The sequence below is a fragment of the Cygnus olor genome, chromosome 17, assembly GCF_009769625.2.
Source record: "Cygnus olor isolate bCygOlo1 chromosome 17, bCygOlo1.pri.v2, whole genome shotgun sequence".
In the NCBI taxonomy this organism is placed as follows: Eukaryota; Metazoa; Chordata; class Aves; order Anseriformes; family Anatidae; genus Cygnus; species Cygnus olor.
In genome coordinates, this window is record NC_049185.1 from 13045079 (window position 1) to 13058735 (window position 13657).

Here is a 13657-nt window from a genome sequence, read left to right on the forward strand (position 1 = left end):
TAGTATCTCAATACTGTCAATGTTTTTTGCCATAACGTGATTGCTAAGTAAAAGTTTCCCTACAGTTTTATGGTGAGATATAAGTAAGGCATAATATTAAATAACCATTAGGAGAGCTTCTCAGCTTACATAGAAGAAAATTGTTGTACACTGACCATACGGACCACTTCATGGTTTCTAACTGGTCTCTTCGTCATGCTTGGGTTGTCAGATAATTTAAACTTACTATTATCTTCCCCCAGAGAGGTCAGATGAAAATCTTAAATATATTTCTTATTATTATTATGTTCTGTATCTCTCAGGATACATCTCTAAGGCAAGCTCCATTGTGTTTTTTTCTCTTCAGTCACAGAAGCTTAATTGCAGTGAGTCACGTAGGTGAAATAAGTAAAAGAGAATTAAAGAATTAGAACAGAATGTTGCCTTAAGTAAAAGCCCTAGGGACTATTGGACTTTTTATTATTATTTATTTTTAACATCCATCTTTTATTAGGGACTTCTATGAAAATCACTGTAATGAAGAAACGGGGAAGCTACTGTTTTCAGCATGTCAGAGGCTTTGTCACATGTTGGGAGCTGATGTTCCAATGATCACTCCCAAAGATATAAATCTTCCTGCAGTGATCTATGAAATGGCTTGTCAAGCAGCTACTGTATGTAGTCCAGGTAATTACTGTAATTACTGAACACTATTTATTTGTGTTCATACTGGAGAACCGACCAAAAGCAAAATTCTGTATAAATTATCTGTCCAAATAGGTGCTGCAAAATATGGTTTGCTTTTAATAGGGTACATGAGCCTTCCGTTCATAGTATATTAATAATGATCTTAATATTTTTACAGATTTGCTACTAGATTCTCTGGAACTATGTAAATATACTTTGGCTGCCAAGGAAATTTACAGACAGTGCCAAATAGAAAACTATGGATTTACAGCAAAGGTAATTTCTTCTAATTTAAATTAGAATTTTTGAGTATATGTTATGACTTGATTGACTGAATAGAGTTCATTGTACGTGTATTTTTTCCCATTCCTTCAGCAATACTTAATTAGTTTGTTCAAAAAGAAACAAAGGCAAAACAAAGAAGCCCACAACTCTACAAATTAGAGTTTCCCTGAATATGCATGTACTTCAGTGTAAGGAGTAGACGATTTGAGTACTGAAAGCAGTGCAGCAGTGGCACAAGTAATACTCCACTTGTGTATTAATAAATCCTACTAGTGTGACTGAAAATAGTAGGGCTTTTACTGAGTAACTGCTGCCAAGACTGCCAGAGAGCATAGAAAGCGCTCTCTCTCTCTCTAAAAAAAAAAAAAAAAAAAAAAAGAGCTTTCTTAAAAAAAAAAAAAAAGTAAACAATGGCAAGGAGGGGGTGATTATTGATTTTACTTTATTTTATTTTTCTTAAATGCATGTATTATGTGAAAGCGTTCCCAGCTATTTTGTAAAACTTAACATGGATCAAGTTCTTGAATAGCATCTTTGTTTTTTGTTCAGGTCGAGTAATGCTTTGAGCTACTTGAAATGAATGGGCTCTTACACTTTGAGTGGAATAGATCAAAATGACTAGGCAAGCATATTTATGCACTGAATGTTATTTTTCTAAAAAATGATCCATTTGAAAAATGTTTGCTAAGAATGTTTATGAAAGCCTCCATTAAATTAATTGAGAATGAGTTTGGGCTGTGCAACTAAATAAATGCCACATGAAAGAGAAATGTGGTTGCTGCATAAGTAGGAAATATATTTAATGCTAGTGGACATTTAACAACAAGTAGTGCAATAGAATCCATTTTCAAATATAAGATCATTTACTATTCCTGTGTTTATCAACTAATTTTTTGAAACATTTAGTTTGTGAGTAGACGTACTCATTAGCCGTTCTTTTTATTGTATGTAATTTTGACGATGTTTTTATTTAGACAACGTCTTTTGGAGGAGATAAAGATCCTTATGAAGAGTGGACTTACAATGACTTCTTTAATGAAGATGGGATAGTTCTTGATCCACAGATAGCTCTTCCAGTTGCATATGAAACTATTTCTTCTCTTCTGCCTGTTTCTGGTAAACTCGCATTCCTGAACACTGAGTCAATATACAAGCTGTATTTCATAGTGATTTTTATCTAGGACAATTTGACACCTGTGCCTGTATAGAAATTAACACCTCAGAAATCTCAGTTAGACAAGCTCCTGGAAGAAATACACACAAAACAGTAACTGAAAACTATTGGTATATATTCCTTCCAGAATTTGAAAAGATATTCCCTTCTGTAAAATAACTTCTGATGAAGCACAGTAAAAAATAAAAATAAAAAATGCAGTCCTGGCTCTTAGAATACATATGTCTTCTGTTCTTATCCAATTTGTATTTTATGTATTTTAGGTACTCGAAGTGCAGTATTTTTAAGGTACTTCGAGGCTTTACAGTGTTGCTGAGATCTTAGTACATTGCAAATGTGTATTTGTCTGTCTTCCAGAGAACAAGCTCTATCCTTTGGACTCTATCAGCCTGGCAAACTGCGCATTTATTAAAGGTATCACGGTGGCAGATTCACCAATTCAAAAGTATAAATCAGACAACCAAAAAATGCCAGATTTGAATTAAACCTATGCAAGAATGAATAATTTATAGTTTTTAAATAGTTGCCTAGGAGTTCCTCTTAAAGCCATATGCTAGGGAGACAGCTTGGTTCAGCACAGAACACGCCTGGCTAGATTGCAATTGCTACCATTCATCCACGTAATTTTGGGCATGTTGTCAAAGCCTGTACTTCACTACAGTTCTACCACTATGAGCATTAACTAGAGCCTTTCCAAGAAGATGGCAAACTTCTGTAATTTGAACTAAAATGGGAGTCTGAATTAAGTAAAAAAACTCTGAAAATTTAAAGTTTCAAGGGGGGCTAAGGCTCATCTTGTGGTATATTAATGTTGATATTCTAAAAATAATATGCATATTTCAAATATTCACTTTCTGAGATTATTTTTGTTTCTGAAATATATCATAGGACAGAACCTTTTGCTGCCAGCTAGAACTCCCATCTGCGCAGCGCTACAAAACCTCATGGAGTGCAGTCAGTGCGAGTTAGCTTTGCGGCTAATAGTCTGCTCATTTGGATCCTGTCTTCAACATGGTATATCAAACAACATGAATTTGTCCCTGAGTGAGAAGGTATGAGAAGGGCTATGCTGAATTTTTCTGAGAGTAAATCTTACAAGTATGGCAACAGTAAACAAGTTTAGTTTTATAAGTATTTGATAGGTTAGGGAGAGGCTATTGCCATGACCTTGTAAAAAAATTACTACCACCTGATGAAATGTTCAGTCATTTTGTGAAAGGAGCTGGCAGTTTCTTCCCTATTTCTTGTGGTCTTCTGTTTCTCTTTACAAAGTAGATTCAAAACTACACTTCTAGCCCCTGCAGGGAGGCCAGGAGTAAAACGAAGGTTAATAATGGCTTATTATACCCTTTCACATTGTGTTATCATTGGTTAGGCTGGGAAAAGTTGCAAGTAGAATATTAAATGTTGCAGAGTAGAATATTGAAGTCATGCTCCTCAGTTCAAAAGCACTGGGAAAATGAAATTCTTTTTCTAACTGGAAGAGATCTTTTTAAGACCTTAATTAAATCTGAAAAATACAATTACTGTAGTACCTCTTAATATGCTATAAACGGTAAGAAGTTGAAGACTTGCAATTTATTTTTAAGCGTGTGCTGATTGTCTCTTTTTATATTAGCTACATGATGTCAGTACGCTAGCTGAAACCAAAAGCTTTCTTATTGCAATGAAACAGAAGTCTACTTCAGTAATTATGACCACTATCCTGACCTTACTACACAAGGTAAGAATGGTCTGAAAGGGGTAAGAAAGAGCCCCTTTCTTCTGCCCTATCAAAGAAAGGACTACCCTTCATATTACAGAAGCCCATTCTGAAATTATCATGTGGCCAAATGCCACAAAATGCATGCATTGGGGAAAAATCATGCGCCCTGGAAAACCATGATGAAGATGAGGGGAAGCACTGGCAGTACTGAAGTGGTGGGAGGGGATTGGGTGACAAAGCTTCATGTTTCAGTTGGGCAGGGGTGAGCTGGATGGCCTAACAGGGTTGGCCCCTACAGTCCCAGCTTTCTGGGACTGTATTAAAAAATAATAAGAAAAAATTGTTATACTTTATACAAACAGACCTATTTAATCAAATTCCTAAAGTTTTTAACTTTTCTTTCCAAAACACAGGTCTTCAACTGTCGTCTCATAGATCAGAACCTGGCACTGGGATATTGCACAATTTTGCCCAAGGAAGATATGTTCAATAAGCTATGGGATGTCATAAACAATACGTGGCAAAATTACAGAAAAGTTCTGGTAAATTCACAAGCCAATATATTTCTTTAGCATATACAGAATGTTTAAGAATTTCTTCAAGATGTCAGCAATATCATAAAGAAATGCAATAGTTTGCCGTTATTAAGGCTATAGCTGTCTGAACAAGTTCCTTGCTCCAGGGAACCACTAAGAGATACGCTACTACTGTTTGCCACAGAGTAAGATTGTTAATAAGCATGATGCGCATCCAAGCATTTGCTTACCTCATTATGACTTATTTCAAGGCTTGAAATTGTTTGGTTTTTTTTGGTGTTTTTTGTTGTTGTTGTTGTTGTTGTTGTTTGCTTTTTCAGATCCCACCATAACTTACACCTACAGTATTTTGGAGAAATTGTTCTCTCATAGCAATTTTCACAAAAAGAATGAATAAATAAATACTCCTATTAAAACATAAAGGAAGCTGGGAAGTAAAGCATAACAAAGAAATAGGGAGGGAAAATAACATAAATACAGAGAAGAGATGATGTCTAAAAACACCTTTTGTATTAATTGCACTTACATCAGTGCAGTACTATTAAAATATTTTTGAGAGAAAAACTGAATTTTAAAGTAGTTTTGAACTACTAACTGAGCAGGTGAGGAAATCCTGGTAATATGTTCTGTGAAGATTGTTTCCATCGTACACAGTTGTGCGATCATCTGTGAAATTGTTTTTACCTCCTCCAGAGATTTAGACCTTACGATTTTCAGTTTTCAGATTATTTACTATACTTCTATTCACTTCCTTTCTCACTTTTTGAAGGCAGTTGCTTTGGTTGGAGTACAGCTTGCTACCCAATGTGGTGAAGCAGAAGAAAAAAGAAAATTTCAAGAATTGGTTACTGATGCAGAATGGGGTATCCAGCTCGGTAAATTTGGCGTGAGTTTGATTTTTATCTACTATTTATTTATTCTAGGTTTTTATTAACTGATTAAATGTCAGTACATTCAGAGGATGTATTGTTTGTTGATTTTTAAATAATTTTCCATTCAAACATAAGGAAAGTTGAGTTTTTTTTTTTTTGTTGTTTTTTTTTTTTGTTCTTAACTTCTCATTCTGCCTACTTAAATAAAGTTCAGAAAATGAGAATGTAATAACTGAGAGTGCTATAAAAGAACTTTGAGTGCTTAAGCATTATTTGGCACAGGAAATAGTCAGCAAATGTACTGCTTTTTCCTGCTCTAAAAATCTCTGGATTTAAACTAAAGAAAAAGGTTAACTATGTAAGGAATTAGTCTTGATATTGTCTGAAAGACTTCTTTGGGAAGAACATAAAATATTTCTTTATTTGTAGATTTCTTTTGAGACTGTGTTTAGACAACCCCCAATAAGAAAGAAGGAACTCATAAGAACACTGGTACAAAATCCAAAAGTAAACACGGATCTCATATTGAATTACTGCAGGTAATAGTTGAAGCAAATCAATTGTGTCTAATTGCTGCTGTAATGATAACCGTGCCTATGGAAACCTATTTTTGTTTAAATAGATACTAATTTATGTAATATACAAATTGTTCTTTAAAAAATAGTATGCATCGGAATACATACTGGTCTCTGGTGAAGTTTTTCATAGGGAAATAAGCAGCTTGATGACATCACAGGTCACAAAGAAAATAATATTCTGTCCTCTTCCAGTACTTTCATGCTGGACAGTGATGCCGCACTGCAGCTTTGCATTGAAACACTTCTTCTCCAGAACACTAATACAAATCATGTTGAAGATGACTCGGCAGAATACAGTGAGAAACAACCTCATTCCACATTACTGGCTAGAGCGTTAGAAATAATTCCTCTACTGAAAAGCACAAAAGAGCTGGTTACTAGCCTCAGTGGAATATTGTTCAAGGTAAAAATAAAATTAAAAAATTTTAAAAAATCCCAGAAGTATGCATTGAGTCTAATGCTGCACAACACTTGAGTGGCAGATTATTAATTCCATAGAAATTTTAAAAGACTATTTTTTCCAGTTGTGCTATAGAATGTAAATTTTCAGCTTTCTACTTTTCTAGAAAAAAAATAGAACAATAAGTCTAATTTTCTTTAAAAATAGTAGAGTTTTTCTTCACAACTTCTCTTAAAAAAGCAATGGAAAGTAATCAAACAAAAAAACCACTTCTAAAAATTAACCACACTGGAACTAATTAAAATTACTACATTAAAGTAGATAGGGGCAAAAACCAATGTATATCTGGGTAGTTTTTCTTCTTTTATCTTTTTAATCACTTAATGCCTGGTCTTTCTGCAATGCCCTGACAATTTTTTTTTTTTTGATTATGAAGTAGAAGTCTCGTGTTTTAGAGATGTATGTTGTGACACTTATACTCTTTCTCCAATGTTATGTCAGTATAGTTGGTATTAAAATCGAAAAAAGTTAACTCAGTTTTATGTTTTGTAAGACAAATCACTATAAAATTGGTCATTATTTTGAACAGCTTGATCCTTATGACTATGAAACTATTGAAATTGTCCTGAAAGTAATGCAGAATGCTGATGAGAAGAACACCAATATCCAGATAAATCAGGTGTGTCCATATCTTGTTAATGGCTTCTGTATTCTGTTTTTTTCTGCTTATTAGTGTAGTTATTCAAGAGTGTTGAAATTAATTGAATAATTCTACTGCTCTCATTCAGAAAATAATATTCAAGAACTAGTGATCTCTAGCTGTTTCTCAGCAATGGTTTGTAAGAGGGATAAAACTCTACAGATATACATATAGCAAATCTGCCCAAAAATAGTCTTCAGCCACATTTCATTGGCAGGGGGAGGGAGGCCAAGACAGAGTAGTCCTGTGGCTTTTTTTTTTTTCCTTGCTCTTTCTTTTTTTTGTTTAATTATTTTTTTCCCCTAGGCTTTAAGCCTTCTCAAACATCTGGAGTCTTATAAAAGAATTTCCCCACCTGTGGACCTGGAACACCAATATGTTGCAGAGCATGTGATTCCCTTATCTCCAGCTGCTGAAACCAGACTGCCTTTTCATTTGATATTCTTCAGAACTGCGCAGTGTTTCTGGAACATTATATGTATGTTCAGTATTTTTTCTGGCTATATAAATGTATGATTCCCTTTCTCTGCTATCTATGAACTTTAAAGTTCTACAGTATATATTTTATATTACCTGTATTTCTTTATTAATACAGTTATATTCCCAAGTGCTTCTGGAAGCACTCGTGGTCCCAAATTTCTTTCTAGTGAGGTATCTGGCTTTCAGTGGAGCTAAGACAATAAATACAATGCAGAATTCAATCCTCAGATGATTTTTTTAGGGCCTCCCAAAGACCAAAGTAACCCACATATCTGACAAGCTAGGCCAATTTATAATCTTATAAATTAAAATTAAAATCTTTTGCTCCCAGTGGAGGCCTGCATCTAACAATAGACTGAAAGTGCTTAATTTCATAGAGAAAGCTGCAACTGGACTGTGACACTGTCATAAGCTGCTGTCTTTTTCCTTGCAGCTGCAGAGCTCAGTGAGGAAACCTTTCCAACACTTCTGTTGATTTCCAAACTAATGAAGGTAACGTTGCATCTTGAAAGGATTTATTTCAAAATTTTCCTTTTTTGCCCCTACACAAGAAATAGTACAAGCTTTCTTCTTTCTGTGTGATTTTGGTCTCAGTACAGACATTCTGACAATGTTTAATCTTCTTTAATGCTTTTCTAGGTTTCACTGGATACTTTACACATGTCTGCAGCTCAACATGTCTTTAAAAAAAAATTGAAACCAAAAATATATGAAATGAGAAACACTGGATATACATCAGTTGTTAACAAGGAAACAACTAAAACTGTGCAGACAATTCAGTCATATTTGCTGTCTATAATTAATCCAGAGTGGGCTGTAGCTATGGCTCACAAGATCGCACAAGAATTTCCAACAGGTAAGGTGCATATCTGATGACCTGAGGGGGAAAGTAATAGGAGGAGGAGCATACGTTTAAAAAAAGAAAAGCTAGACTGTAACCAAACATCTGTTCAGTATTCCGAGATAAAACCTGAGGAAGCTGGAGAACAAAAACCATTTGTCTCCTACATCCAGTTTTGAAAAGTAGGCTAGAATGACACCCATTGTGTAATACTATCACTGTTAAATCCTTTTTTTCCTATTTTAAGCCATGTTGCCTTGGTAAAAGTTCTTGCATGTTTAGCTTTCCCCAACGTACCATCTTCTGACAGACAAGCTTGCCAGCAAAAGCAAATATTTCAGCCAGATTTAAGCTATCTTCTCCCTTATCAGAATCCAAATAGATACTTTTTAGGAACAAGAGCACTCCTAAACTCTTTAGTAGCTTTATAAAAAATAAAACAAACAAACAAACACATTAAAATAAAATGGATATTCTGTATAAGTTAGAGGAGATTCATGAAAGCTAACTCTATTCACTTTTTTCCCCCCCTTTTTTTTTTCCTTAAAAAAAGGTCCTGACCAGATTCAAGCATTGAAATTTTGTCTCTTTCTGGCCGAGAAATGGTTAAAGAATACTACAGCTAAGGTAATGGCAAACTTCTTGCAAAGCTCTTGTTGTATACTCAGGTATATTTGTTAGCTCTTTGTCTCTTGGTGTTTTGGGCAGTGATACATAAAATGTATCATAACCAACCCTGTTATGGGAAGTACTTTCTTCTGAGGAGTCACTTCTGTTGTCATTCCCCCAAAGAACTGTCTCTTTCCATTAACATTCTCCTCTGTTCATGACCTAGCAAAAATTAGGCTTACGGTTCTTGGAGGTTGAACAAATAAGTGTACAACCTGAAGGAAGAAGATGTTCTTTCTCGTCTTATGAGCATTTCTATTGCTGCGGAAGAATCAGATAGAGCCTGTTCCAGATGTTGGATCAGTAGCATTATTAATTTGTGTTTTGAGTTCCAAGACTCTTTAGCTATATGTAGGAGCATATATATATAAAAGTCTGCTTTGACTCTTTACCTTAGGCTGATTTTTCATGGTTGGTAGGAAAAAGTGAATGAGAATCTCATCATTGCTTATAAATTTCAAATATGCTGTTGAGACATGGCGGACACTAAATAGTTCTCTGACACTTAGTCACACTTTTAAATAGAATTGTGCCAAAACTGAACTATAATTCCAGTAGATAAGATTTAATGTTAAATATTTTTTCTTTTCCATCTTACCTCCAAAATGTTTTAATTTTACTACTGGTGCATGTGGTACATATTTTATCTGACTTTTTCACAGCATGACTTTGTTTACAATTTTTTTTAAAATATTTTCTTGCTAGAGCAGCATGGCTAATATTATTAATACTAGTTCCCCAGTTGAATGTTCTGGACTATAAAAAGTTAATGATTTTTCTAGAGCTTTTGAGTAAAAGGAGATTGCTTTATTTAAAAACTGTTTTGCTAAAGGATGATTCATGTGAAAAAGCAGAAGTCCTACAGAAGAAATTATATATACAGTATAAGCGATCAGCGACAGAAAATGTTCTAATAACGCACAAGCTGAACACCGCAGAGCATTTAAAGTCTATTGGGAAACCAGCAAATCTTATCATTTTGTTATATGAACACCACAGTATAGACCAAAGAATCCAAAATCCAACTGGCAGAGATTATCCGGGTGAGTATATGCTTAGTCTAGTTTCGAAGAACCAAAAAGTAGTTATTTTCAAAAATGCTAAGCAATATAATGCTAGTCTGTAAATCTGTTGTCTCAATCTATTTATGTAGATATCCATACGGCAGCTAAGGAAATAGCGGACATTAACGACTTGGATATGAACAAAATTTGGGATAAGCTGCTGGATAAATGGCTGTGTCCAAGTGTACTGCCCTCAGAAGTAAGTCATCACTGAATATTTGGTTTTGGAGATAAATGGCCCGTTACGTAAAATATATCTATTTTTACCATTTGCTCAAAAAACTAAGGTTTTTGCACAGTTCACCATTAGTACTTGTGAACCTATTTAAATCGCCTCTGGATTCAGACTACTAACGATTTTAATACCATTCTTATATTGTTGCAAGCCACTGTCTCTAGTGAGAATAATTTGAAATGTTTTCCCTTTTCTCTGTACAGAGATTAAAATCTCATCTTTGATGCTACACTAATGTTGCGTAGCCAGTCAAAAGGAGTAAATGAATGTTTAGAGTCACCAAGAGGGTGAATCTTGTCCTGTTGCAGCTTAGGAAATAGAGGGTTAATTGCTGTCTGTGCAGCATACAGCTGGGCAAAAAAGGGCAGAGAGCAGACATTGCTTCAAAATACCAGTTAGCAGGGTGAGAGATTAAAGAGTGGTGTTGACTGCCAAGCACACGGTTAAATAAAGAAAGGAATGATAAAATTAAAATTCCTTTCCTTGGCTGCATTAGCAGGGGTGCCCAGCCTTTACAACAGGGTTTAAGCAAGGATATGACCCAGTTATTTATAACGATTCAGATAACTCTCAAAACTACTCTTCCATGTCTTTTTAAAGAAAACTCAAGAAGTCTTCGGAGATGTACGGGAAGATGAAGAACTCCGAAGGTATATACTTCATCTTGCATATAATACAGCAAATTTTTCTTAACTTGCAAGTTTATCTGGCTTTTTCAAGAAACCTATCATAGTATGTGATTCAGAACTTGCTGCTGCAGCTTTGGATAAAATAAAATTTTTATCAACAGTGATGATAAAACAAGTTTAGGCCAGAAATGCCACGATTGTTTTTTTGTGCTGATGTTCCTAAACTCAAAATTTTCCTATCATATAAGTGGTGTTGTCTTTATTGATTATTTCTCCATCTTAACATTTATTAGAGCTGCATAAGAGATAGAGCTGCCCCAAACACAAGTTCTGCTCCTGTTAAAAGTGCAAGAGCTACACTTTAACACATGCTGAAAAATAATTATTTAGAACTTCCACGTGTTGTCAGACATGTCATTTGTTTCCTCCCCTAGAAAGTAATGGCACTAGATTCTATACAAATATCTTATGTTGCCTTCTTATTTTTATTTTCTGGTGACACCAGTCTTGAATCTTCAAATATTTATGTATACAGTGAAATGCTATTTGCAATAAATTCGAGATAAATGTTTTAACGGTAGTTATTTGAAGGTTTTCTCCTCATTTTCCTTTGAATCTCTTATCCACAAACTCTTTTCGACAGTGAAATATATTTAAATTTGAAGGAAAACTGCACTGTGCTTCAGTAGTTATACTGTACTTGTATTAAAAAGAAATGCATTCTTGCAGAGTTCTGTATCTACTTCAGTCACGTCCAATGGATTACAGTTCCAGAATGCTTTTTGCAATTACAACATCTGCCACATCTGTAAGTTTCTAAATTTTAGTTTTAGCTTGCTACTTATGAAATTTTTATCTCTTATTAAAATCAAGTGTTGTCTGCTTAACTGTATTGGTTTCATTCTAAGGGCTCTGTGTCTGTCTTTGGACAGTTTGTACGTCTGTGTGAGCTCTATGCTTCCCTACCTTCTCCCCTCCCTTTTGGTGTAAAATTGTGTTGAATTTTGCTGTTGACTGTCAAGAGCAGCCCTTGAACCCCGGGTTTTCTAAATTTATTATTGATAGTATGTGAAAATAGCTTCACTAAATATTTTCTAGAACATGCTTTAAACTAGTATAATAATATATTGGCTCACTTTGAGTGGAATTGAATCAGAGGGAAAATTATTTTAGCACAAACTTAATCTTCAGCCACTCACCTGTACTAAAGATATTTATGATACAATGTATCACAAGTATTTTTCTTGCCTGTATGAATAGCCTTAAATCTAGAAAAACAGCTGGTTTAGCAGTGTTCTTTGAAGTTGACATATTTCAACTAGGTAGTATAAAAGTTGGATGTAAACCAGTCTGTTACTTAGCATGTATTTCTGCTAAACACGTTTCTGTCAAAAGTCTTAGAAAAATCCTGCAACATAACCTGCTTTCCAGTTGTTCATCCAGTTATTGCAAACTTTCACTGTGTTTTTGTTGTTTTTTCTCCTCTTTCAGCCGATTGGTGTTAATCAGTTGACATTTGCTCACAGGAGCAGAGCGCTTAAGTGCCTGCTCTACTTGGCAGATACCAACACTGTGGAAACACTCTTCAAGAAACCCATTGAGAAAGTAAAGTACGAGGAATTTTCCTTAAAGTGTTCCTTAATAATGATGTATTGTTAGTCTTTTGACAGACCTTGGAAGGAAATACATATTTGCAAAATTATTCTTTTTAATAATTTTTTGAGCTTTTAAAATTTCTGAAGAGCATAATTAGCTCTTTTAACTTCACTGTAATGCAGTCCAGTATATCAGATGCCTCATTTGTGAACCTGAAAGTAACATAACATGTGGATAATATTTTCCAGATTGCAGTTACTTCTGTTGTAATTGAACGTTTTTACTTCAGTAAGATTTCATTAATTTCTTTCATAAGTATAAATACTGTCTACATTTTTTCCTTTTCTTTTTAAAGCAACAGAAGAATACTTTTCCAATAATATCCTGAGTTTGATTATGTGAGTTATAATTATCACTATAAATATCATTAGCTTCTGGTTTTTGTGATTTTTTTCTTTTTTCAGGTATTTTCTAAAATGCTGCATTTATCTGGCAGAGTTTGAAATCTTGAATATTCCATATACCTATGAATCATTTCATAAGAGTCCTAAGGAAGGAATGATTAAGGGGCTGTGGAAGAATCACAGCCATGAACCCACGGTATGCTTTTTAAATCCTTTGTGATTTTTTGTTTGTTTGCTATGCATTTGTGTGGAATGTACACCTTTCTACATAGTACATCTATTTCTAAACAGATGTTGCTCCAATATGCTCTGTCCTACTCATACACTACTCATGATACGCTACTCATAATTATTTAAAAATACTGGTGGATATGTAGGAGTTACCCCAAAGACTCTCCTCTTTCAGAATACTAAAAAAAAAAAAAGGTTGATGTGCTGCATACTGCTCATCACATAATTATTTCCTGCTACTTACCCACCTTTTTGTACCCACACCTTTTCTCTTGTCTGGGAAGCAAGATCTTTGATGCAGGAGCTTTCCCTCTTCTCTCTCGCATTTTCTCTCGTGTTGAGAAGTTGCTTGGACTCATACTTCATACTTTAATATGAACTAAATATTAACCAGTGTACACCTTTAGAATAGCTGTCAGTTATTTATTTAATATGCCAGGAATGGGCTCTGCTTAGGAGCTTGACTTTGACAATTGCTTGGAGTTACCAAGTATGTTTTGTGAACTGCTAACTTAACACTAAAGACAAGGGCGAATAAATGAGATTTCTAGGTAGACGACAGCGCATGACAATAAAAGTATACTGTTCTAAA

At 34.5% G+C, this 13657-nt stretch overlaps 1 protein-coding gene across 2 annotated transcripts in view; it reads left to right on the forward strand.

Moving 5' to 3' along the window:
* KNTC1 (kinetochore associated 1) overlaps nt 1-13657 on the forward strand; it is a 38784-nt gene that overhangs the window by 19010 nt on the left and 6117 nt on the right. The window contains exons 35-55 of one of the 2 annotated variants that reach the window (XM_040577455.1): nt 494-666; nt 845-942; nt 1926-2067; nt 2483-2539; nt 3014-3177; nt 3744-3848; nt 4244-4372; nt 5136-5252; nt 5668-5777; nt 6009-6219; nt 6806-6895; nt 7223-7394; nt 7830-7888; nt 8036-8252; nt 8791-8864; nt 9739-9949; nt 10060-10169; nt 10806-10855; nt 11564-11642; nt 12326-12444; nt 12895-13030. In XM_040577455.1, coding sequence (XP_040433389.1) covers nt 494-666; nt 845-942; nt 1926-2067; nt 2483-2539; nt 3014-3177; nt 3744-3848; nt 4244-4372; nt 5136-5252; nt 5668-5777; nt 6009-6219; nt 6806-6895; nt 7223-7394; nt 7830-7888; nt 8036-8252; nt 8791-8864; nt 9739-9949; nt 10060-10169; nt 10806-10855; nt 11564-11642; nt 12326-12444; nt 12895-13030 — 2623 coding nt within the window. Of the gene's footprint in view, nt 1-493; nt 667-844; nt 943-1925; nt 2068-2482; nt 2540-3013; nt 3178-3743; nt 3849-4243; nt 4373-5135; nt 5253-5667; nt 5778-6008; nt 6220-6805; nt 6896-7222; nt 7395-7829; nt 7889-8035; nt 8253-8790; nt 8865-9738; nt 9950-10025; nt 10170-10805; nt 10856-11563; nt 11643-12325; nt 12445-12894; nt 13031-13657 lie in introns of those variants that run through there. The other variant, XR_005825168.1, reaches the window with a different exon arrangement.